Below are 27,240 nucleotides of genomic sequence, written 5' to 3' on the forward strand. Positions count from 1 at the left end.
TCATGACTTTGATCTACCATACATAGGAAATGTGCTGGAAAGCTGTGAATTTGCACCATGTACAATCTTGATATTTACTCTGAATGAGCCACATAACAGATGGATACCACCCAATCTAGCAAAGGACTCTGTATAAGGCAGGGGTGCAACTATGTACACTTCCAAGAATAAAATGAAATCAATGGAGCTCAGCTCCGCTCTAACCCATATCCTCCCACCCCCCCCCCACTTTATTGGAAAAAATCTTACTGTACATAAGTATATATATGGTATGTGAGGTGCAAACCCAAAACAGTCAATAATTCTTCAACATTGTTTCAAAAATTTGCAACATATAGCACCAGTTGGCATCTAAGCACCCTTTATTCTGCCAAAATTTTCTCAGTTGAATGATCCCCTCCCAAATCACCCTTTCCATGATTGACTTTACATCTCCACCTTCCAGTACAAAAAATGGTGGTTACACCCTGCTGTAGGGCTTGATTGATACATCTTATTTCTTCATGTTAATTGGATTACATGTACAGCTAATTAGCATTGTCTCTTTCAATGACACTTGCTTTTGTTTACAATGACAATTTAACCATTCCTGGAATTGAGATAATTTGGGATTTCTTTGGGGGGGGGGGCACAATATTTAATTATTTTCAATGTTCGGAATCCTTGATGAATTTTCCTGTCAGTGGTGGCATGTATCACTAATTCAATGCTAACATGCAGCCTTGAAATTTTTGCCCCATTGCAGCAATTTTAATCATTTAACCAATTTTGAGTATAAGATTAAATCAGAACTAAGTGATTCCGTCAGAAAATGATTAATCAGTAATTACACCAACTTAACCCGGGGAGGGGGCAGGAGGTGGGAGGTAGATTGGGGCAAGCAATGGTCACACATGTTCAAACTTTAGACAAGCTTTTCATTTCCTACCTCAAACCATTTCTCCTTTCAGCCAAAGTCTTGCGGAGGTATTTTATTGTTTAAGGTTATAACACATCTCAGTCTATGGAATTAGTTTTGGCGGTGAGAATTAACCCCTGCCCCCTCCCCCCACCTCTACCCTACCTCACCTCCAACACAGGTGTAAAACTGACATTTAAAAGCTCAGAGAAATTTACTTTAGCAGCTTAAAGTTTGGAGGTTATACAGATGACCTTTCTAGAATATGTTTTGGAATGAAGGATTAATTTGTTGTGGTTTTAGAGGTACTGGGAAATTAACCATGGGTGTCTGCTACCTTGTTTGGTTGTTCAATGACTGACTCAACTTAAACTGAAGCTATCTAAGGAAACCACAAAAATAATCTGGAGGAAAAGCCTGTTGGCTTTTAATAACTTGCATTAGCTATCGTTGGTGCTTTGCGGTACTTTATTTTGCCTCATCCACACCACGTGGAGTAAACAGTCTAAGTTATCAACACGGTTGCTTCATATCCTTTTCTGAAGAAAGAGCATTGTCATTTTGATGATGCATACAGGTTGGGATTTTAATCTTTCAAGTGCAAGTTACTTATATATCTATCAATCCAACTAGTATATATATTATATAAATATTTATATTTATAACTGAGATCATAGTGAGTTGGAATATCTATATATATATATATAGAAACTAGTTTATAAACAGTCATAATCCAATGTTAAAATCCATTTGCAAACCTGGGAAGTTGTTTGTATGTATGTATGTCAGGCATGTATGCTCGCATGTGGGTATGCGTGTATGCGTGCGTGTATGTGTGCGTGTATGTATGCATGTATGTATTTGGTACCTAATTCAAGAGAGGCCTGGTTTAAAATTTAAGGCTGCTTCGACTGCACCTTACCAAATTTATTACAAAATGTAGCAAATTAATATAATATACACCAGCTGGATTTCTGGTGCCATAATATATAAAACTTGAGGTTATCTGAGGAAAAAGACAAACAATTGGAGGAAACCCTGTTGTCCTACTATTTTCCACAAAAAAAAAAGAAAGAAAAGTAATAAAATTGTCTCATGGCACCACAGGCAACATCTTTAAAATACTTGGAAAGTTTGAAGTTTTCTAAAATAATCATAAAAATGTTCTGGAATGATACACTCATTCATTCAGTGAAACTTGGCTATTACTGTACAGATATAGGCATATGTAGCTGTCCCCTTCCATACCCTTAAAAAGAACACAAAACAGTTACAACAAGAATCCATATAACTATAAACTCTGCTAGACAGCTAGCTGGATTGAAGCCAAAAAGTGTTTCTACAGCCACTTAATGTGAGCAATATTGGATTGGTGCAAATTGCAAACTGACTGTGTTCATGATTTGGCAATAGTTTTGTGCACCAGTTCAGTATCTACTACACATAGTCTACCTAGAACCAGTTTGTGAGTGAGAAGCCAGGATATAACATTTAATAGGTATAGCAAACCTATAGAATATCCTACATCATTGTAGGTTAGACTTCTGCCTGTCAGTCTGAAAATCAGTCAATCAACCAAAATAATCAATCAGTCGGTTGGTTGATCAATTAGTCGATAAAGCAATCAACTAATTAATCAGTCAACCGGCTCATCCATAGGTTGATCAATCCATGATATAAGCAATCATATCAAAACTGATCAGTAGCCATGAACCAATCAATCAATCAAACAACCAACTAGCCAATCAATCGACCAATCAATCAATCTGTAACATGAACAATCATATAAAAACTGATCAGTAGCCATGAACCAATCAAACAACCAATTATCAATGAACCAACTAACCAATCAATTGACCAATCAATCAATCTGTAACATGAACAATCACATAAAAACTGATCAGTAGCCATGAACCAATCAATCAATCTGTAACATGAACAATCACATAAAAACTGATCAGTAGCCATGAACCAATCAAACAACCAATTATCAATGAACCAACTAACCAATCAATCGACCAATCAATCAATCTGTAACATGAACAATCATATCAAAACTAATCAGTAGCCATGAACCAATCAATCAATCAAACAACCAATTTTCAATGAACCAACTAACCAATCAATCTGTAACATGAACAATCACATCATAACAGGTCAGCAGCCATGAACCAATCAATCAACCAAACAAACTAGCAATCGATAAATCAATCAATCAATCCATCAGAGAAGAAATATCAAAACTGCTCAGCAGCCATACCTGATCAATCAAATAACCAATTATCAGCCAAATAACAAAATCAATCGATCGATGAATCAATCAATCCTTCATATTAAATGGTGCTATCAAACGCAGTCTGCAACCAACCAGGCAATGCACCATTACTCTATCAAGCAATGTACCACCTAATCAATCAATCAATCCAGGATACAAAACAAAGTGGAATACCAATTTGAAACCAAAGGAGAGCAACCTTTCTTTGCATCAACAAATATTACAACTGATAATACTGGTAAGTAAATAGGATTCACATATCCCATCCGTGGGTGGAATGTGGTGAACGGTTCAGTCCCGAGAAAGCTAGTGTAAAAGATGTTCAGTGATAACACTCATTTATCACGTTTTTCTATTTTGACCCAACCAGGATAGAATGAGAACATTTTCCGTCAAAGCAGAATGATAATAAACGGTAGGTGATAATTCAAACGGATTATGAAAGAGAAAGGGGAAATAAGTTACACGTGATGATCCGGACTTTGAGGATGATGATCACGCGACAGCCCCTCAGTTTTACTGCAGATAATAATAGGAAACTGTATACAGTGACTGATCATGCTGCATATTCCCAGTCTTCGTTCTTTTGAAATAAAGCAACAGGCAGAGTTTGTGACTTAGAAACAATAATTCCATCTGCAAGTGCCCTGGTTTAAACATCCAATCTGCGATACTACTACTGCCTTGATGCATTTGATGTCCAAAGCTTAAAAAAAAGATTCTTACTATAAAGTACCCTCTGTTGAGACCTTACCCTGGGACGCACAACAAGCTACTTTCTACATATATATATATATATATATGTAGGAGGCTGAATGTGCTGTGACAGTGGTGAATTGTTTCCCCATACAGGGGAGGGGCAACCCTGACACTCAGACCTCTTCCTCTTCCCCCTTCTTCACCCTCTCCCTGGACCATGGCAACTTGTCCTCTTCCTTCCTTATGATAAAATATAGTACCCTCTGTTGAGACCTTATCCCTGGGACCACGACAAGCTACTTGCATTGCATATAGGGAGGAAAGTTGTTAACAACTCCCACTAAATATGATATATATGGAGGAGGAATGTTCTGTAACAGTTGTATAGTGCTTTCTGCATTTTAGATTACCCATTGTGACCTTAAGGACCCATCATGATGTCATGTTTAATATTGGAATTTCCTGGCTGAAGCTTTCCATGAAATAGCACATCTCTTTTCCTCCCCCAACAACTCCACATACCAAACACTACAGCACCTGTTATATATTGGCTCGCTTTCAAGACGGAAAGAGTAATTTATTTCACTATGAGCTGTAAAAATACCACCCCAGAGGGCCTCGCTGGAAAGCCCCTGAGAAAGAATGGTAACATGCTGATAGAAGTTCACACTAGTTGAGGAAGGATTACATAAAAATTTCAAAAAAATCAGATAAAAAAAGGGGAAAAGGGGAAAAGAAACCTTATAGAGGATGACTTATATACCAGGATAGTACAGAAGGGATAGAACCTACAGGACAATGGGTTGTTTGGGTTCAGTTACGCACTCTGTTTTACACATGCACAGTTGAAGTAACCTGCTTGGAATGTCTGATTGACATCAACACTCTCCCTATAGGTTGTTACTACGTATGCAGATGATGCTCATAGGGTCAGCCAATTATTACCAGTCACAAGGTGATGGATCATCTTGAGGACAATCTGTACAGTCAGCATGGGAGGAGCCAAACCAGGCTGAATAATTGACTCTTTCAATTGACTAGTGATGTCACCATAGGGGATTTGCTGCCTCCTGCCCATATGCAAACCATCTGCCCAACCATATAATAACACATAATATATATCTCATATCGCTGCACCAATGCCAACAACACCATACACCAATCCCAATATCCCTACACCTATGCCAACAACACCATACAATCATACCCATCCCCTATCCCTACACCTCTGTGCCAACAACACCATACAATAATACCCATCCCATATCCCTACACCTCTATGCCAACAACACCAAACAACAGTACCCATCCCATATCTCTACACCTCTATACCACCACCTCTATACCACCAACATCATGATCTCTATCCCCATTCTTCACAATTTGAAGCCGAATCATATAATCTTGATTTTTGTCATTGAGGGACTGGAGGAGGAAGAACATGAGAGGAAGGAGGTGGGAATAGGTCAAGTGTGAAGGGGATGGGAGCTGGGGTGGGGGACCTAGGTATCCATCTGAACAACATAAGACCTGTCACGCTATTGGCAACTCATGCAGGTGGGACATCACATGGGCTATTGAAAAGTAGCCGGTGTACCCATGATTTTTGTTATCAGATGGGAACAGTCACCTTGGTGGTGGTGAATATATGATTGGGCGGAGGGGGGGAAGGGGGGTGATAATGAGTTGGCAATCTCACTGGAATATATGAAGACTTGAAAAGGCTGCGGGGAATTCCCAGTGATGTAACCAGGCATTCTGCATGGTATGGGTTGCATGTGGAGAAGAAGAAAGGGAAATACCGGGAGAAAACTTGACTGTTGTCTTAATCACCAACAGAGTATCATCAACTTCGCTTCCAGTTGGACATAAAACAGGAAATGAATTCACATCACGGAAATGGGATAATGGTGTTTGAGTGACGCAAGGTTTTGGCTAGACAGAGTAGTACTATTCCAGTTACCGGGAAAATGTGCAATAACGCCCACCACAAATTCAAAAATAGAAATTTACTATACAAGAAGAGATGGAAACTTTTACTTGATGATTTAAATCGCAAATCTTGGAAATCACTTTTTCTTATGTCCATTTCTTTTAAGATAACTCGGTCATCAAAGCGAAGTTGCAACAACAAGAAATAAACAGCTGAAAATAGATATGAACATCGACTGTCGTGAAAATAAAATTCTACCTCACCTTCTAATTCAGGAACATTGTGGCCCGGTGAACTGCTGTTTATATTAATTTTGACTGTAAACCTCTCAGGAGAACAGAAAACAAGAAACAATTTTTGTTTTGTTTTTATATATTCAAATGTATGAATGGGTTGTAAAAACAAGATAAATGTATCCATGAAAAATCACATCACTTGCCCCGTCCAGGATAAAGTATATGAAAACAATCATGCACATTATAATGTTTAGATTTCTGTATTCCAAAACCTTTCAGCCACTCCATATTGAAAATGTTATGCAAGTAGAAATACAGCACTGTAGAGCATTGATACTTACAATGAACTTAAAAGATTGATTTTAGGCAGAAATTTTGCAGACTATTACAAAATCACTGCCATCATCCTAGGTTGTATTTCATTTTCGAACCCTTTAAATAGCTGAGGTTCATCAGTTAAAGTGACTGGACTATTTAGTCTAATACAGACCATCTGATCAGGGAGCTGCTGCTCTAGCAGCTCCCTGATCTGATCAGTTCCTCAGATGCAACACAAAACTCAATGGGTAAAAGTAAAACAAGAGACTTTTTATGGCCTGCTGAATGACATTTTGATACAATGCTGTCACAAATTTATTTGTCAAGGACATGTTATGTTGAATGTCAATCCAAGGTGACTCTGCTGTTCATATAGAATCAAAAAGAACATGTTTTGGTTCAGTTATTATATTAGAATTGATGAACAATGGATTAACATTAAACTGGACTTAAAGTGTCATACCAGAGATCAAGGTGAATAAAGGTGAATATCGTGAAAACTGGAATAGCTATAGAAAAATTAGTAGAACTAAAAACATACCTTTCTTATTGGACTATGATATTATGACAAAAATTCTGCCATTTGAGTTGTTTCACTCTTTCCCCTATACCCTTACCTCACTGGTCATTCTGTTTCCCCACCCTAGCTACCATTCTTTCCTGCTTTAAAACTGTAGCATTCAACTTGGAAACCACCTAGAAGCACAAAACTACCCACATCAGTTTCAGATTGTTTGAGATCTATGGCTTGACTGTAAAACAATAAATACTACGCGAAGAGAACAAAAAGTCTAAAACAAAAATCAGCCCCCTATATTGCTTAAATGGCTTTCAAATGTGAAAACTGAACCAATTTGTTATGAACAATTACAGCATTCCTTCATTCCATACAAATCAGGGATTGGTCAGTTTTTGGCTGTAGGAGTTTGTCCTATGTATGGGCCGAAATACTGCCCAAGTTTCTCATGACCTCATGACCCTCACAAATCCCGGATCCCCAATGATAAAGCACTCGCTTAATGGAATGTGGCACTAGAAAATATATAACTGTACTGCTATAAGTGTCTTTTAATATTTTCTATACCCAAAAGAAAAATCAGAAAGGTAAATTTATCAAGGGAGATTTTAAGATTTAGAACTAAAAACTAACGAAATATATGAGGCAAAGTGGACTTAAGGTAAGAATTAGTTGTTTTTTGTAGGGTTGTATGTCTGGACCGCTGCAGGAAGGGTCAGTAATAAAATAAGTATTTAACGATGATAGGTTTGATATATAATTTATCACTATTGAAGGAAATGTTACTTTACCTTTTAGAGAGATGCCATCATATAAATTATGGCAATTTAATGGAACTTTTAAGTTAGTTACAGTCCACTGTATTTCAATGGGCTTTTATTACACAGACATTATTCAAAGCAGTTAAAAGGGAATTCTCATATCTTGTCAAGGCCTGTTAATGATAATGTTGTCCAGACTGTTGAGGGTTTTATTATTATTACATTTGTAAGCTCAGTAGTAGTTTTGACTATTTTAGGAGAAAGGGGAAGAAAGTTTGCAAACTTTGTGCAAAAATATATGTATGCACGTGTTTGTTTTGTATTCTGACTGAGGACTTGAACAAAAGAATTCCAGGTCCTCAGATGTGATTTCCAAAGAATCGCCACATCCTCGCAAGAATTCTGTTGTTAAGGGGACAAAGGGTATTATTAAGGTTACGGTACGTGGGTTTGAACAATGGCAAAAAACAATGGGGTCCTCGGTCTGGATGTAAAACACAGCTGTGTGTGTGTGTGAGAGAGGGATGGTTGGCAACATGAATGCCATGACACACAAGAATAGGTGGATGATCAAGTGAGGGAGTGTTAGCTTAGTGGTTAACGCCGGTGCCTTTCAATCATAAGGTCCCGAGTTTGAGTTACTCCAAGATTAATGTATGTCGTCCAGTTACAGAGTTGTTGACAATTGACAATTCATAATCATGGACGTTCAAATAAGAATCTAAGAGACTGACTTCGGTCAGCTTGCGGCTTTGATAAGCCAATGAGGCTTCTTCGCGAGTTCTCGCTTGCAGGAGGATCTAAAATACATACACGCATATAAACCAGTGTTCCGTAACCTATTCCTCTACTTGTATCACACTTTTTTTTGCCAATTGAAAATAAACATTTGCACACCCGTTTATCACCTATGGATGAGGGACCTGTGCATAGTGCATCATTTGTCCACTCTTAGAGGAAATGTGAAGCTTTGTAATTTATTGCAGCAATCTCACGAATGATAATGAGCGTCAAATATAACTATATCAATTAGTCAAACTAACTGGATGAGAGATGCATAAATGTATTTTTATAAAAACCATGGAAATGCCATGGGCCATTTAGTGGTTACTAGGCAACAGATGATCAACCACTTACTCCAATAACCAAAAACATTGGTGTCCTGCAAATTTCATATGATCTATCAAATTTAATATGATCTGTCAAAATATTCATTCAGAGACCCCTAATGCCTACGTTCCAATCGGAAATCTGAATGACAACACTGGTTTACATTATTTGCGTCGGGAGTTTTTGTCGGTGGACTTGGAGATACCTTACATTTTCATGTTTCTCATCCTTTAATCCTTTAATGGTAGGGTAGGGTGTGGTACCCATCAGACTTCTGAAAAATGCAATTTTTTTGAGTTTAATCACCTTTGTGATAAAATGTTGAGTTATTGCCTCCTTCCCAGCAATGTACTTAAAAAGGTCACAAAACAGGTGCTCTTGCGATTTTTGTTTATTTTAATTAGGTTAAAAATGGAAAATGGCTTGACTGTTTATTAGCAAAAGTGGAGCAACAGGTGGGTAAAGACCATCAAAAAATTATTACTTCAACAATAAATACTTTATTACTTTTAAAGGACAACTGTTTTCTCCATGCACATTATTGAGTTGTAAATTTTTCTCCAAGTATAAGAACACCACATGGCTAAAAATAATACTAATGACCCAATTACCCATCAGTAAGATACTCACCGTGAGGTACCACTATTTAGTTACCTTATAGTGTGGTGCTATGTTACAGATCAGTGAGGTGCTCAGTTACCCACCAGTAATATAATAAGTTACCCATCAGTGATGTACTAAGTTACCCATCAATGAGGTACTATGTTACCCATCAGGGAGGTACTTATAGTTACCTAATAGTGAGGTGCTATGTTACAGATCAGTGAGGTACTAAGTTACCCACCAGTAATATATTAAGTTACCCATCAGTGAGGTACTAAGTTTATACCCATCAATGAGGTACTTAGTTATCCAATAGTGAGGTGCTGTTACAGATCAGTGAGATACTAGGTTACCCATCAGTGAGGTACTAAGTTACCCACCAGTAATACACTAAGTTATCCACTAGCGAGGTACTAAGTTACCTACCAGTGAGGTACTAAGTTACCCACCAGTAATATACTAAGTTACCCACCAGTGATGTTCTAAGTTATCCACCAATAATATACTTAGTTACCCGCCAGTGACGTTCTAAGTTATCCACCAGTAATATACTAAGTTACCCACCAGTGAGGTTCTAAGTTACCCATCAGTGAGTAGGTTCCAGCTTCAAAACTCACCAGGAATCAGATTCTCTTGAGTTATTCAATATCACTATTGTGTTGAGGGGATTTTGCGATATTTCTGGTTGCGCAATGGGGGTTTGTAATTTGTTCTTTCATCAAAATGGCTGCACTATAAGATGACTTCATCTTTGAGAAAGTGGTCACATGCTTAGGTACACTCTCCTCGTGGGGTGTGGACACTAAACAGTGGTCCTGGGAGGAATATTGAGTATGACTAGTATGTGCTTCATAATTCTCAGGAACACTGATTTGGAAAGAGATAGCTAGCTTTCCGTTCTTAAATTGATCTGGATAATTCTAGCACAAGAGTTGCTTGCTATAAGTTCATTTGTCAAGATACATCTTTTTACAGCTAACATTTGTTGGTGTATTTTCCACAACTCTTTTACTGTTACTGCTAAAGGAAAGAAAAGGTATCTGAAGCACCATCTGTTACTTCCGCTAACAAAAAGTCACAATGGAATAAAGAAATCGTGCAAACTGTAATATTTCAAAGGGTTGTAAATATAAAAATATATAAATGAAAAGTTTTCCAAAAATTTATTTTGAGGGACACCAAATTTTGTCACTGTTTCAATCATTTTTTAGGTAACATCACTTTGAAAGTCTCAACCCAGCTATTTCCAGTATGAAAAGAATTTTGCAATTGTCGAATTTGTGTTTTATGCTGACAACATTACTTCTATCCAACAAGTTAGTCTTCTATTTTCAAGCATTGTTCAGTCCATTATTCCAAGCTATCCCGGATTCGTAACGCGATATGCGAGTGTGTTCCATTTTGCCAGCTCAACGTCCCAGTTAAATTTGCTCCGTAAGATAATTAATCTATATTACCAGCCTACACATTAATTAAGTCCCTCTTTTTCCTTAATAATTTCTCTTCGGTTCTTTGTTTTTCCTTATTGTTCTTAATCTGATCATCATCAATTTGATGACATCAGTTTCAAATATTTATGAGCAGTTGATTATATATCAGTATGATGCAGATTTGGCGATGGATGTGATCCGTTTCTGGACAGTTTGGGAAGTGAGGGGAAAATTAAACTTTCCCTTTTACATCACTGCTAATTTCCTGACAATGTCTTGTGCCAAGTTTTAAGAAAGTGAAACAGGTCACAGTAGGTTTACATAGCACAATGGCCAGTGAATGAGGCTTGCGTAGGAGTATAGACTGCACATGCAGCTACAGCAATCTACTAGTCTATAAGTAACAACTTTGATCTATACATACTCTGTGTAGGTAGGTGATGTTGCTATTTTGAGTTTGCTATGACATCATCTATCTGTTGGCTCAGCATCTCTAATGACTGTCTCACACACACAACATACACACACATTATTGCCAGCATTGCAGTTTTTCTTGATTTATTCAGCTAAAAATAGTGACCATGATTATACATCTGGTTTAGCATGGCTACCAGAGGTAGTGGAAGGGGATGGGGGGGAGGATTCATGGCTATCAGAGGCAGTGGAAGGGGGGTTAAATGATGATGAGGAGGAGGAGGAGGAGGAGGAACAAACTTTGAGGGCCAGTTGGACACCTCCAAACTTGCAGACGAAATTGATCCTCTGTGCATACTTTAACCGCAAATTTGCAGTAATGGTGTGTTTTTGAAAAAATCAGCACTTTTCAATGATGATAATATTTTCCTAACTTTTGCAATAAAAGGGCAGTTTACTCATTACCAGACTGTAGAAACAGGATACTTATGATTACGAATGAAAACGGGCACTTTTGAGGTTCTTCATAAAACCGGAGGGCATGTGGTGCCAGCCCTAAATCCTCTTTTCAAGTAATTATAGGCATACATTTTACAACAGCAGATGAATGCCAGCTGTTATACCATTTCTTTGGTTAAGGTTGTGCAGGGAGCGGCTACTCTAACCTATCACTCGCTGGGTTGGGTCGGAGAAGAAAACAGGTAGGGTATTGAACTATTTTGTGTAGGGAGGGACTGAGTGTGCTTTTTCTTGGTTGGGGAAAGTTAGAGATTGGAGAGAGGACCAGGGTGGGAGGGGGGAGGGGTGGTGGTTGTAGAGCAGTAAGACTGGGATGGACACTACTTCACGGCATGTCCAGGGTTACCACATTAATTTAGTTGGTATGCTGTATCTCTACATGACTCTATTAGGATTTTGTATATGTATATCCATGTGATTTAGACTTACTGCTAAAAAAAAAAATATATATATATATATATATATATATATGTATGTATATAATGCTAGAATATGAGAATATACTGAGAAGCAAGTCAACATCTTTTGAATGCTCAACTTGCAGGTGAATCCAAAAGGTCAAAAGTCAACATAAAAAATCTGGAAAAAGGCTTGAGCATACACCCAAGGGTATTAGCGACCAGCTGTTGATAACATTATGCCTTTTTATCCTCTTTTTCTTTTCTTTTTAAACCCCCCCAAAAAATCGCTTTATTTTATGTACAGCTTTTATGTTTAGATATTACATACATATGCGAACCATCTGTTGATTGCATCAACAAACACAGAATGACACGGGGTCACTTGAGTGACTTGATGAATCCACACACAACACACAACCAAACAAAACATCTGTTCATCTACCAAACAGCTGCGAAAAATAAATATACACCTTTATTTAGTCATGAAACAAAACAAGTCTGAACAGTCACTACTTTATAGGGTGTTTGAATTTGTGGGGGGGTATGGGGGGAGGGTGGGGATGATGAACTGATATTTGCAAAAGGTCAATGTCCCTCTTATAGTTAGCTACCCCAGCTTGAAATGCCAAAGTGTAGACTATTCCACCGAGACCCTGGAATTGGCAGTGCATACTAGATAGACACCCCAGTTAGGAATTTGGTTTGTAACTTGCAACGCTACAATGAAAACCTTTATTATACAGTGTGCTACGGGGTATACTAAATAAAGTATAAACACCTTATTCTTTGCTTTTGTAATTTTATTTATTATTGAACAAACTAAAAAGAGGATGATCTTCATTCCATGCACTATTTATATCTTGTGACACAATACTGTCAGAGATTGATTTTGGTATAATCTATACCGGTGCTACATGTGGCCGAGTGGATAAAGGCGGGGGCATTTGAAGCAATGGGGCTAATAGCAATCGGGAGGTTCCGGGTTCGAATTCCGGCCGGCTCATAGTGAGGTGGATTTTTCATCCAAGAGCAATCTACGGTTTTCCCATCTGAAATGACTTTCTAAATTGAAAAGCTTCCAAATTTGAGTTAAAATGTTGAATTGGAAGCCACCCGATGTGTAAGCTGTAATCCATAAGCCCTTGCAGGCTCCTCCCACGTTTTTGGTCGCTTGAGCATCGTAAAAGTAACTGATGTTTATTACTTTTATTGTAGGATGCCAAATTATACATAAAATGCTGAACTTCTCTCCAAATTCCTTCCCTGCCGCTTTTGGGTTGTATCGAATAAAATGTGGGTGTGATCCCTAGTTTATACACAGTCTGCAAGATAGTGTCACTGCTAACCCTCCCCTACCCCCCCCCCCCTTACCCGCATATAATTGATTATATAAGGAATGAATTGGAGAAGTTCTTTGGGTAAAATACAGGACTTTAATGTTACTGGTTTTAAGACCGCTTTCTGTCTAAGGAGTTCTTTTCCAAATTATTTTTTTTTTAAATTGTCAGAATTGTCATGAAATCTACTCTTATGCTTAATTATAGGAGCACAGCTTTTTTAAGACAAAAGGCCCCAGCTCTGGCAACATCAACAAAGTGATCATATATTATGTCGTTTGTTTGTTCACAAGCCTGGCAGTGGGATGCATTATACAAAGTGAGCTACTTTCAGGTAGCTACCAATAGCAGTAAAGTAGCTACCAATAGTAGTAAAGTCCAAACTCCTGCCAGGCTAGCCCTGTCACTACCCCCTGCAGACTCACCCCTCAATGACCCGATGCGGTGTCATCAGATCCCCTGACACAGATCTTCTGTTGACCCGGATCAACTCCGCTAACCTGCATCCAGCTTTCTCTCTCCTCGTGATCTGATACTCCGCACATAAAGGAAAAGAAGAAAGAAACAAGAAAAACAGTCAATTAAAATAACCCCGAAATATCCTTTCCAAGGGAGAGATTTGATGATAGGTTGTCACAAAGTTTTTACTTTGAATCATAAAAAGAACTGCTTTTAATGTTTTTCACCAGCTGATCCTATTACCTTGAGAGAATGAGAATTAGGGAAGACTTGACATTAAAAAGCATAGAAATGAGGGTAACGTTAACGAAAAAGAAGGAGGCATCCCGGGGAAAAGTCTCTCCTCTTCAAAGTGACTTTTAAGGGGTTAAAAGTTAAGCCACCTGGTAGGTACCACATGGGTTATACAGCAATAGTCTTTGACAGGTACAAGGAGTAAGTTTTCATTTTGGGATTTTTTTCAGGTTTTTCTTGTTTCTTTGGGGGGTAATGGTACACTAGGTAATGTTCCCTGTAAATCAAAATCTGTCATTAATGGGCATTATCATGTTGGGGTTAAAATAGAAAAGCAAGGAGTTGTAGAATTACTAATGTAAAAAAAAAAGTTGCAATAATAGAGTTTGAATTTATGATGAGAAGAACCTGCAGAACTTCAGACGAAAAACAGACAGAAACTAAAACAGAAAACAGGATGCTAGATGATGCAGCTTGGCAGAACTTCTATTTACTTGTGTGTGTAAAAAATTTGAAAAGAAGACAGGGAAGAATGGGGGTGGGGGCATGTCCACACACTGGGGGCAGGAAGCTTCCAAAAAGTTGGGGGGGCACAACATCAGAGGGGCACTTTCTCATTCTACAACTACCATGATGTGTTAGTATGCTATTGATACTATTATGGTGCATGTGACTCTATCAACCTACATCTGTACAGTATAGAATAATATGCTAGTAGAATGAGCTGCAACAAAAAAATATGGGATGCCAATTTAAAAATAGCATGTAAAGACTAAAAATAAATAATTAAAATAAAATATTAAAATTAACAAAGGCTTAAGATATCCAAAACACAGTTCTTCATCAAAGGGGCACATTTTATTTGCCAGTAGGGCACATTTGCTATTTTGGGAAAAAGTGGGGGGTGCACGTGCCCCCAGGGCTCCTACCTCCTGTCCACACAGTCCAAAGCAAGTCTTTGTCTTCATTCAAGCTAGTTTATTGATGTTGATAAAACGTGTGGCATTGAAACTGGCACATTTACTGAAATATGGCCGCTTGTCTCCCCTCTCCCCCCCCCCCCCCATGCAAGCTCCCAAACAGGTCTAGCTGGCTGCCCATCATATTACACAGTGGTTGACTGAGTAGACAGCGCCTGTGTATTGTAATGTGTATGCCAGATCAGGCAATGAGGAATCTGAATTTTATTAGACAGCCACTAAACTTTGTGAAATGTTGACAGAATTTTGTGGTGGTCACAAGAGAAGAGATGTGGAAAGTATGTTACAGCCTGAAATTAAGAGAGTTCATAAATTGTGATGTATTACCATTGATGCATTAAACCACAAATGTGCAACTTTGTTAAGTTCAATACCACAAATGTCAAGAATAATGGCATTTTTTTGGGGGGGTATGAATCTGAAAATTCTAAAGTTTTGTTTGGGGTTTGAATGAATGAAGAATAGAGGAGAATATTTTGGACAAAATTTATTATTATTATTAATGATCAACGAAGAAAAATGCATCTCTATTTTGTAAAAGAAGATGGTTTCAAATGCAATGTCACATTTTTTGGTCGTCTGGGATTTCTTCATTCAAGGGAGGATTCCTGTGGCCGAAGTCGATTGTTTTAATGACAATTGTGGAAATTTTTCTGTGAAATAGCAAAATGCAAATTGGGATGCAAGTTAGATTGAAAACAACTGTTTCAAGTGCACAGCGATGTTTGACTTACAGTACAAAGTCATGCCTAAGACATCGCAAAGCAGTGCATGTGTTCTGCCTCTAAAATCGTGAAGCTTAATTCTGAGTTTTCCAGAACCCTGAGAGAAGTGGCCAACATGCATGCACTGTCAGTAAAGACTGTTCAAATCTATGATGATAGAAGAATGCATTACGAGTTAGGGATCGTTTCTACAACATTATAATGATGACTGCCATACTGGTTGGAGGTATGCTATATTGACCCTAAATATGCTAGATATTCAAATATGGACACCTTTGGTCAAAATTCTTGAACTGTTTTCATTACAACCTTCAAGGAAATTTTCCTCACTAGGACATTCAATCTTCTTGTGTGTTCCTTAAAAATATCTGAGAACAATTTGGAGTGTAAAGATCTCCAGGAAATTTCTTTTTGAACACTTCTAGCAATTATAGCGTGCTATAATTTGGGGCCTATACTGACTACCTTTAATACTTGTATTCTATGAAGTTAATAGCAACCTTTAGGATTGTACATTCATGGGCGGCGATCATGGGGGGGACGGGGGGGACATGTCCCCCCAATATTTTTGTTGGGGGGATATAGTATCTAATATCCCCCCCCAATATTTGGTGGCATAGTTTTTTTTTAAGCATATGTTTTGTATTTTTTTATGATATCGCTAGTAATTTCAAAATAGAAAATGCTTAGATGCAACTTAAAAGGCCTGGGAAGTGCCATTTCCAGCAATCTGGGAGGCATTTTCGGCCAAAATTTTCTTTTGCGCTTCGCGCCAACTTATGGTGGCGCTACGCTTAGATAGTCTGGGTACAAGCTTTGCCCCTCCCTTGGCAAATTCCTCACAAGGCGCCTGTTTAACCGTGTCACAATTTGTTACTATATATGACCTAAAGTAGTTTTTACTTTTTTTTCGAAATGAATAGCTAGACGGACCGCATCCGTAATGAAATTTGGTTGGAATCTTGTGTATGAGTGTAAGTGCGTACAATCACACATATGATCCACATCGATATGGGTTCACTGGGTTTCCATTTGGCCTGTTTCCTACAAGATTTCTAACCGCAGGTGCTTAGCCAAGGGAGGTGGGGGGGGGGTGAAGGGTGGAGACCGCCTTCCCCCTCGAGCATATTTTTTTTGGATTTTCTATGATATCGAAGTTTTATAGTAGCCGTTATAAGAGGTTTCAATATTTTTACACCAATAATTTAACTGTGTCTGAATTTTCGAAAATTCTTTGAACAACATTCTTCATCATACTTCCCTCTACTCGTGCAATTTTGACCGGTCTGTTAGGGGTTGAGGGGGGTTTTCTATATTGGTTGTCCATAGATTAAATTTTGTGCAACATTATGGGTATGTTTTGAAGTGAATTTATTATTCAAATTCTGGACAAATAATGGGCTTAAAACCTTGAAAAGTGGGGCTGACGGGTATTAAGGGGCGTTACGTAGAATTACCTACAAAAGCAATGATCCACAGGAGATGCAATGAGGTCGAACATGATGTGTGACTGGTGACAATCTTGAAAAAAGGTATGATGAATGAAGAAAAAAATCTATTAGGTAAAACTTGGTTCTCAGGCAAAAGTGTACATCTGGGTCATTTTCAAGCCCGAGAAGTGCCATTTCCAGTGATCTGGGGGGCTATCAAAACCAAAAATTTTCTTGTACGCTGCGCGCCAACCAATGGTGGCGCTCCACTTTGATAGTAATTCGCCTGCATCCAAGCAAATGTCCCCCCCCCAATATTTGAAACAGATCGCCGCCCCTGTGTACATTCATGCATTGGCATTCACCTAGGAAATTAATCTGACATAGTCTTGGACTTATAAAAAAATCACATACTGAATTCAAGAAAGCGATGCCTCTGTGTGAATTTAATATGTTTTTGCGCAATGACGAACCATGAAATATCCATCAACACGTACACACTGTTCACTCCACACTATAGACTTTGTATATTGCAAGGTTTCCTATAAAAAAAAAACCTATGGATTTGCAAAGGCAAAGGAAGACTGTACAGAAAGTGAAACGTGACAAACCGACTCGGGAAGTTGGTGTAACGCATCATTAACAATGAAATTAATTGAAACTAATTAGAGAGCTACCGAGGTTGTGAAAAGTTTGGTCATTATAAGACCTGAATCTGCAGTAAAAGACTGTTTTCATCGGCATGAAATGGCCGGTGAAATGCCAAACTGATCAATTTTCTGAAATTTCTCTAAATATTCTAGACCTCGCAGTTCTGGTTGACTGCCACAGTAAACCTTTCAGTAATCTGTCTGATTAGTTGAAGGAACTGCCAGCGACCTCATGTCAATCACATTCAACAGAAACTGATATCACATGAGTGACAGAATATGAGATTTTTTTCTTTTCTTCAAAATCCCTGAAATTCTAACTTTTAAAGCAGCCTTTAAATTCTTTTGGATGGAAATTTTACTAAAACTACCGACAATTTGTACTCAAAATATGATTCCAAAGTGATCAAATATATGACAACTTCCTGGATATAAATCCACTAAGTTAAAGGCATTGAAGACTTGCTCCAAACCGCGTGCTGCGCTCTGAAAAAGGTAACTTTCCGTTGCTTGCAAGTGAAGTTTTCTGCTTGTCGCTTCAAAATGCAGACAGTAATGAAACATACCTTGTTTTCTTTATCTGGACCTGAGATGTCCATCGCTGTATCGTTTGTACACTGTGTTGTGGGTATTGACCGCAGCTGTATGTACTGACTGTACACTAGTGTCTAATTACCGACGGTAGCAAGCTGTGTGTGTATGTTCTGGGATCGATGGTGGTGTCAAACACTTCTGTTACACCTCATTTGAAACTAGGTCAGATTACAGTCAGATTTAGCCATTTCTTTTTGCGCAAGTCTTCACACCCTTTAAGGAGAAGCAAACCCTGTCCATCATCTTATATGATAGGGATCATCCTTGTGATGAGCCACTCACCCAATTATGTAATTAAAATAAACAATTTTTACTCCCTCTTAGAACTAATACCATTTGTTCAACATGTCAAGGGGCTTCCATTTTTAAAGTCAGCCTGTGATGTTGTAGTCCCATAAACAAGGTTAACAATTTTGAATTTATCCTTGGGGGGGGGGGGGGTTCCTTACATGTTTTCAAACTGAATGTGGAAACATTTGACACTAAAACCTATTGACATTTTTTAGTGTTAGGTCATGTCAATTAGAGCTTACATATATATACAACGAGAACCAAAACTCAAGCGTAGGTGATTGGATCAGGGAGTTGTTATGGTAACAACTCCCTGATTGCACGATGTCATACTTAGACTTGTTCAAGTCTTCCATTTTGTTCTTAAAAGAACTTTAGAACTGAGATATCTCTCCATAAACGGAATAAGATATCTCTAATAAGCTGTTTTGGGGAAAGTTGTTCGCCACAAACATCTCTTGTCATATGACGATGTTTGGAATCGGTTCCCTTTTAAAGGAGCAAGCGATGATTGACTTTGATTGGCTTCTCATCGTATTGTCTCCAGCAGACACTTAATTTTCACATCAGTGTGAAAATGCCTTTAATATGCAACTTGGGGGAATATTTGACAGTAATTCTGTCACTACTAAAATGAGATATTTAGATCATGAGTCAAAGTTAATATTTAATACTGACTTGTGAACGGATTTAAGACGTAAAGTATATATCGAAGAGATATGTGCTTAAATAAAAAAAAAAAAAAAAATAATGTGTTATACTGATTCCATGACCCTAATGGATGCATATACTTGCATAACCCACAAAAATGTGACATCGTAATGTTAGATGAAACGTTAACCAATTTCTAATAAATTTAAAATAGATTAGCATGATCCAGTAGTTCTTGAAACCACAGGAGTGCCAACAATTAGGTCTAGCCATATCAAACAGATCTTTAATACCTGCTTATCATTTGACCTTCCAAAATGGAATATAAAAAATATTAAATTTGAGAACATCCTGGAATTTGATGTACCATCTTGAACCTTCAATCAACAAAGTACTCACAGATTGAAAATGATTAGCCTCAATAAATACATTGCCAACAGTCCAAGAAAAAAAAATCTAGTTAATTCCTATCGGAATGCACAACTAATGTGCCGTTACTGATTTTCCTTCATTTTTATTGTCTATTAAAGCCAGAAAGAATATTTAAAAACGAAAGAAGAAACAAGGCTGTTTTTATTGACAAGGGTGGGTAAATTTGCAGCAATATAAATTGTGTCAGGTTCATCCATGAACTGAATTTATTGATGGGAAGCACCTGTTATGTCAGAAAGAAATAAGAAGTTATTAAAAATAACATAAAAGTCATCCCCACAAACTTTTTCTTAATGCCTGGGGGTGCTACTCTCTGGTGGTTACAGTATATGGGTTCTATGAATCGAAAATTCATAACAAAAATAGTCTAAACAATCTGATGGCTATATAGCATGCATGCTAACTGTGCCCATGTTATCATACAGGAGGGCTAAAATTCTTGAAAAGTGACAAACTACTGGAATTAAAATTTTTGTGTGGGAGGTTTGGAACCATTAGAGAGTATTTAACATATATGTACCCACACATTGAGAGAAACCACAATGTTTGTGTGTGACTGTATATATATATGTTAATGAAATGGAGTCTGTTCAAAGTATCTCTTTCGAGATCCGGCTTTAGGAATCACAAATGATTTTCGAGTTGGTTAGCATCATGTTTGATCTCTAGAGTAAGGCAAAATATGTCACCGAAAACAGAAATAGTATTGTTCGATACAGGTGACAAACGCCTACAGTGGAATTACGACCTTCCTTACCAGTTTAGAACCTCTGGACATACAATCAGCGTCCATGGCCTAGTTGGTTAGGGTGTCCGCGTACAAAGCGGGAGGCCCGGGTTCGAATCCCTGTGGAGGCTGGAAGTTTTTTCATTGTTCTTGATTTTCCAACTCATTACGATTTTCATTTATATATATAGTTGTATACATGCATGCGTGTGTTTGTGCGTGTGTGCGCATGTCAGTTTTGGTGTATTTTTTTGTAATTTTTAAAGACCAAATGCTATAAATCCATATCCACATCTTTGCTATTAATAATATTTTTAGTCTTATATCAAAATTACTTTGTAGGAACCCTTCAGCTTCCCATTCAAAGCCTTATTTCGTGTGTTAATGACCGTTAATCTCTTGGCATAACTCCTGGACTAATATGTCTAGCGAAAATATATATATATATATATATATATATATATATATATATAAATATATATATATATATATATATATATATATATATATGTGAACCCTGAACTCAATGCATGGTAGTCCATGATATCTACTAACTGTGGTGATTAAAGCAATTCTCCAACTAAACTTTTTGCCTTATAAACCAATCCTTTAATAATATCGTGTATATTCACCATGAATATTGTCTGCACCTTTCAATTCCACTAACACATAGCGAACAGCAAATGTGCGTTGATGTCAAATGATGGAAGCCTCTATTTCATTTTTCTCTAATTTCTCTCTTTTGTAAAAAATGTTAGATGACTGTAGCATTAATGTCTTGGTTTTGTATGTCACGTCGCCAATCCACCTGTAGAGGATATTGCTTGGGGGATTAAATTCTGAGTTGTTTGAGAATTCACATCTCTGGACCGAAAAATAGTAGCAGTTGGACCGGATAATGAATTCTGACTGCATTAAAGCGTTGTTGTAATTTACCAAATCAGGTGGTACCATAACCTAACCAATATCAGAATAATAATAATAATAATATTCATAATTTAAAAAAAAAAATAAAAAAAAATAATAATAAAAATAATAATGTAGGATATGTAAACAGTAACTGCAGCAATGTTAATAGCACAAATATTTCTGATAGAGGAAAAACGGTAACAAAAACAATCTCTCTGATTAGTTAATCCGTCAATCATTTCATCCTTGGCTCGGATAAGATTTCACCAGAACGGCATGGATTTATTTATACTTGTAAAGGTCTTGAGTCAAAATGCATATAGCGAGGAAAAAAAATTCACTAAAAATTTGCAGATTCATTAAAGGGTTTGCTGTATAGTTCTGGTCACTTAGTGAAATGATTTGTGAAAAAGGCTCAGAATACATAATTGATGTTTCTTCCTTTCACTGTTACCAAATTTTAAGCCACTCATTTTCTTTGTTGTGTCAATGAAAAAATATGTTCCTAACAATGGTCAAAATTTGGCTCCAAACAAGTTAACTACAGTGTCCACCAGTGCACTGACATATATGTATAAGACTACACAAGTTAAGGAACTCACAAAATTGTGGTATATCGCCATACTTGAAAAAATGCAATCTTTTTAAGTTTGTTCCATTGAGCAGCAGGAACAATCAAGGCCTAGACCACCTCAGAAGATTGTTGTAAACTAAAGTCAGTTTTTGGAGTTTCTCATTTCAGTTCCCGTCTGCACATTCATTCCAACATTCTGGATCCATTTTACTGCTTATCAGGGCCCCACTGAAAGGTGTATGACCAATCCTCCCCCACCCACCCCCCTGCCACCAACCTCACATGTTCCAGACTTTTTCCAAAGAAACACACATTAAGAAATGAAAGCTTGCACAGAACAAATGCCATTAAAAGCAATGAAAATAATAGTACAATTTTTCATGTATCTATATAAGCCCTCTTATCCAAAAAAAAATGACTCAAAGGAGAGGTGTAGGCATCCCTCCCCAGGATGGACATCAGCCAACACGTGTGCCTCCTCCCCACCCCAAAGGAAGCTAAATTATGGCTATGGGTTAGTGCTCCATGTAGTTGTACATAGTATCATCATTGTATATTCTTATATCATTTTCGTTGGTTTTTACATCATCATTATCATCATCCTATGTTTTCTACATCATCGTGGTATACTGTTGACCCTTTTGGCGTTCCATAGTCCTGGGAATACAACAAGTCTCACCCAGCAGAGACGCAGATAATTTTCTGACCTGGAAACAGGAAATCACCACGACATGATACTAGTCATTACAGCAGTATATTTTGATTTGGCATTCCATAAAAGGGGGGTTTCCCAGTGATGTAAATGATTACTAAATCTCTGAATCTGTCGCAACTGCATAGTATAGTCCGTCTTTCTTCATCTGGGGTTTATGGAGCAAGTTACTCTGCACAATACTTTTTTTTTTATAGCTACTGTTGATCTGGTATCTTCCTTATTCATAAAGAAGCAAACGTACATTCAGATGAGGTTGGATGGGGGGGGGGGTGGGGGTAGGGGAGAGAAAACAAATGATGAATTGATTGCACAAATATTGAAAAGAAGAATGACCAACAACAGATAAATAATCCAACCCTTTGCCAGCTATAAGATCTAAGCCTAGAATTTTCTAATTTGACAAATATCCAACAAATTCTTATGCCTTTTGCATGCAATGCACTGTTGATACACATCTACCTATTGAATCTTTATTAATATTATAGTATATATTTACATATATATATATATATATATTTACATATATATATATATATATATATATATATATATATTTGGAGAGGTTATCATATTTCAACACCTGTCACTGTAACTGCAACTCTATCACAATGTTCACAGGGGATAGATAATCTGTCACGGAGGTTAAAGGTCAAAGTCATTTCTTGTATACATACATAGGTACCCTCTAGCTTTATCCCTGTAGTTGTCATGGAGTCACCCACTGAGCTAATATGTACCCTCTATATAATAACCTTTAAACTTGACTCAGCTTAGATCCATATCCATAATCAGATATATCAACATGTTTTTGCTTCTGTACTGTATGGATATCACTTTATGTTCATGAACATCTTGGATGGCTTCAACCTCCAGGAAAGGATTTGAAAAACTTTTCAGCAGTTTTTACGTTGGCTAAAATTCGGTAACCTTCAACCTTGATTGGGTGCAACAGGGGAGGGGGTTGCCCTCTGCTTATCAAATAATGAGAGTGATTTTTGAATTTCTGTACATTTGAGCAAATAGTGACACATCAGTGCTTCTGCATTTAAAAACGTTGCATTAAAGTGTTAGCCTGAACTGCAGATGCACTACTTGTAAATAACAAAGACTTGTTATAATATTTTCTTCAAAAGTTGCATGAGTACAGACCTACCAAGTTGCCTGTATTAAGTTCAATCTTTCAAACATGTTCTTACTTATCTGATATCTGACATCACCAACTGCAGAAATTGATATCAAAACATTACCTTTGTTTTCTTTCTTTCTTTCTTTCTTCTCTTTTCATTTCTTTTCATTACTTTTTGAATATTGTTGTTTATAATTTTCCAATCACTATTTAAGTTGTGTTTTTATTATTGGGAGGCAAAAACTAGGATGCCTGTACTTAGTATGACTGCGTGGCTCGTATTTTGTGTCATGTTCGGAAGTCCTGGTTGAAGAGTGTTTGGTTACGACCCCCCTCTGGTCTGCTCAGCAGTAAATTACCTCAGGGGGGTTGTTGTATAAATTTATGAAACCACCTGTCATCACCATGTACATAAAGAGTGATGTATTCATGTTGACAACAGATGTAGGCTGTTCCTAATATACTCTGATAGTATCAAATAGGGAAGGATGGATGCAACAGCATGCCTTGATGTAGGAACGGAAAACAGAGTCACTTTTTAGTTCCCTTTATTTTGTTCTTCCTGCTCATGGAAGCTTCCTCTCTCAGTTTCAATATTCCTTTTACTTTTACCAAAAACTCTTAAGGTCAATGAGGAACTAAAATATGATAGCAATCACAAAATTATCTAAACACCAATAAAAAGGTAAATTTAGAACTGCTCAAAATATGGAATTTAATTTTCTAAGATTCTATTGCATTGAGAAAAAAATCCCCCATGAAAGTGTAGTCTTACCCAAGCATGTGCATGCAATCACCTTAACCTAAGTAGAACTTTACTACTTTTTTTCTCTACAATTCTTTTGTTTTGTATTCTTCCCAACCTCAGTGATGTGGTATTTACTTGCCAATGAGAAGGATAAAAAGGAAACACCATCTTTTAGCCCTGTCCCCCCCCCCCATCCCTCCATCCCTCCCTCCCATCCATCCTCGCAGCCCTGAACGCTCTACTGATATTTGACCTCTGACACACTGGGTGTTTCAGATGAGTCATCATGTGTTATTGCTAATGTCCCAGATCTATGATAAAACATACATGCTTCATCACAGTGCAATAATGCGTGTTCTACTCGATGTATGCAATAAGGAAGTTTGACATATATGTATCTATGTGCTATATGTTTAGCAGCCTGTGTCAGCATTAATACGTACCTATATATATATATATATATATATATATCTATATATATATATATATATATATATATATATATATATATACTTAATTTAATATTGTCACAAAATATTTTGTTTTGTTTTTAAATTCCACTTCAATTTGATGCAAATTTTATAACATACATTAGCATTACTATATATTACATTATTACATATTAACATCACATCTCTGATATAGTCAGTAACAGACGGTTTCACAGAAGGTTCAATTATGTAGAAATGCTGCACTGTGGTTAAATACAGTTGTGCAATGATGAGAAAATTAAAATGATGGCGCTATTTTACATTAAAGTTCATGATGAGAAACAAATTATATTAGAAACTAGCTTGAATTTGTGAAACTTGACAAAGTATTATTTTTTAAATTTTTGAAACAGCTGTGTGAGTCGCCCACATGCTATAAATTGTAACAAACCATACTGCATATTAGTCAGTGTAAGAGTGGACGATTGAATGCCATATTTCCTCTTTGTATTTTAGTTGCGAATGGACATACTTGGCAATTATTTCATAGTTTCCACACCTTAGTAAGTATTTCCATCATCCAAGACATTTTTGTTATATCAGTGTCAATATTTCAAAAGCAGTAAATTAAAATATTTCTCTAAATTATGGACCATTTTTCTTCCATTCTTTAAGTGAATCATAAATGATCACATTCATAAACTGCATCTGGACCAGATTTCAGTCTTGAACTTGACTTATAGTAATCAACATCCAATGCACACCACACAGACAGACTAGAGGTGGGAAGGAGCTATAATAGAGGGTGCTATGCAACTATTATAAAAGTACCTTACAACCAAACTTTCTCATTTTGCCCCTGAGGTGGTCATGGGAAGTGGTTTTTTGATGACACTTACACAATGACTTAGCAAAGTGGTTTGCACCATAAGGAAATTAAAGCAGCATTTTGCGTCCTTTTCTATGATATTTCTCAACCTCACTGACTCCACTATGCCATAACGACATACATAACTAGCTTATCTATTTAAATCTTACTTCAAATGGTAGCATAAAAGTCGAAAAATTTGCAACTTTCAACTTTGTTTTTCTCCAAGATATTTTCCGTTGGGATCCCAATAAACCTCGCCCATAATATGAATATTTAAACACTACGAACGTCATTGACTAATACGTAATACAACACCAAGCTTGATTTGTGAACAGTCTATATGGCAGTTGTACCAGGGAGTTCCATAACAACTCCCTGGTTGTACCAACGCAAAGCCTGGAATCTATTTTTAGCAATGGCTCATAACTAAACCTGGATCTCTGATTGGTTGAATTCAAACTAGTGGGTTTGGAGAACTGTATGCGATTAATTTTAAATGTGGAATTTTGTCGTGGATACTTTTCTCATTATCTGCAAATATCCTTAATTACTCGCCAATTAACGATGTTGGCAGGGAAAAACTTGGCTGGTATCTTAGCTTGCTGTTTTGTGATTGATATATGTAAAAAACTCGATGGACATGTCAAAAAAAGTAGAAAACGGCGACCAAACGCAAAATACTGCTTTAAGTCAGATGGCAGTCATCATTTATAGGGTTTGGCTTGGCATGTCACAGAGATTAATGTGGATTTTATCTCTTTCTCTGCCTCTCTCTCTCATCCAGTATGGATTACAACGAGGTCAACGATGGGTAATGCATATTGGTATTGAACAAAATTGCACGAGTACAACACTAATGAAAAAGACGCATGCCAGCAAAAGTTCTCCATTCATCACATTGACATATTAATTATGTGCCCTTTCACCTATTCCTAAAACCATTTATGATGGGCTACATTTATCCCATACATTTAACATTGCAACTTCCCAGACAATACAAATTCGGATGTATTCTTTGCAATTTCATTCACGAATATGTACTAAGAATTGATTAAATGAAACACTGTATAACTCAATAATGTAACTTTAAGAACTCATCAATCATGCAGAGAGGAGCTTCGGTCTTCCCTACGTTAACCTCACATCAAAATTGTAAGCAAGTGAAACGGGCAGTGACTTCACCTCAAAAACAGAATAACATGAAATGGCATGGGAAGAAATATTTGCATTGCCCTACATCTA

The 27,240-nt window shown here is 37.2% G+C and overlaps 1 protein-coding gene across 9 annotated transcripts in view; it reads right to left on the reverse strand.

Annotated features, from left to right (window-relative positions):
* Positions 1–27,240, reverse strand: part of LOC139971031 (DNA repair protein RAD51 homolog 2-like) — a 278,473-nt gene that overhangs the window by 73,127 nt on the left and 178,106 nt on the right. For 7 of the 9 annotated variants that reach the window (XR_011794290.1, XR_011794284.1, XR_011794289.1 and 4 more), the window contains exons 11-12: positions 13,877–13,980; positions 6,069–6,132 (exon numbers count right to left, since the gene is read on the reverse strand). Coding sequence is in view for 2 of the 9 variants with exons in the window: in XM_071977185.1 (XP_071833286.1) it covers positions 13,880–13,980 (101 nt within the window). In the remaining 7 variants the exon portion in view is untranslated. The remainder of the gene's footprint in view (positions 1–6,068; positions 6,133–13,876; positions 13,981–27,240) is intronic. The other 2 variants (XM_071977185.1, XM_071977184.1) reach the window with 1 other exon arrangement.

Source organism: Apostichopus japonicus, chromosome 8, assembly GCF_037975245.1.
Source record: "Apostichopus japonicus isolate 1M-3 chromosome 8, ASM3797524v1, whole genome shotgun sequence".
NCBI lineage: Eukaryota > Metazoa > Echinodermata > Holothuroidea > Aspidochirotida > Stichopodidae > Apostichopus > Apostichopus japonicus.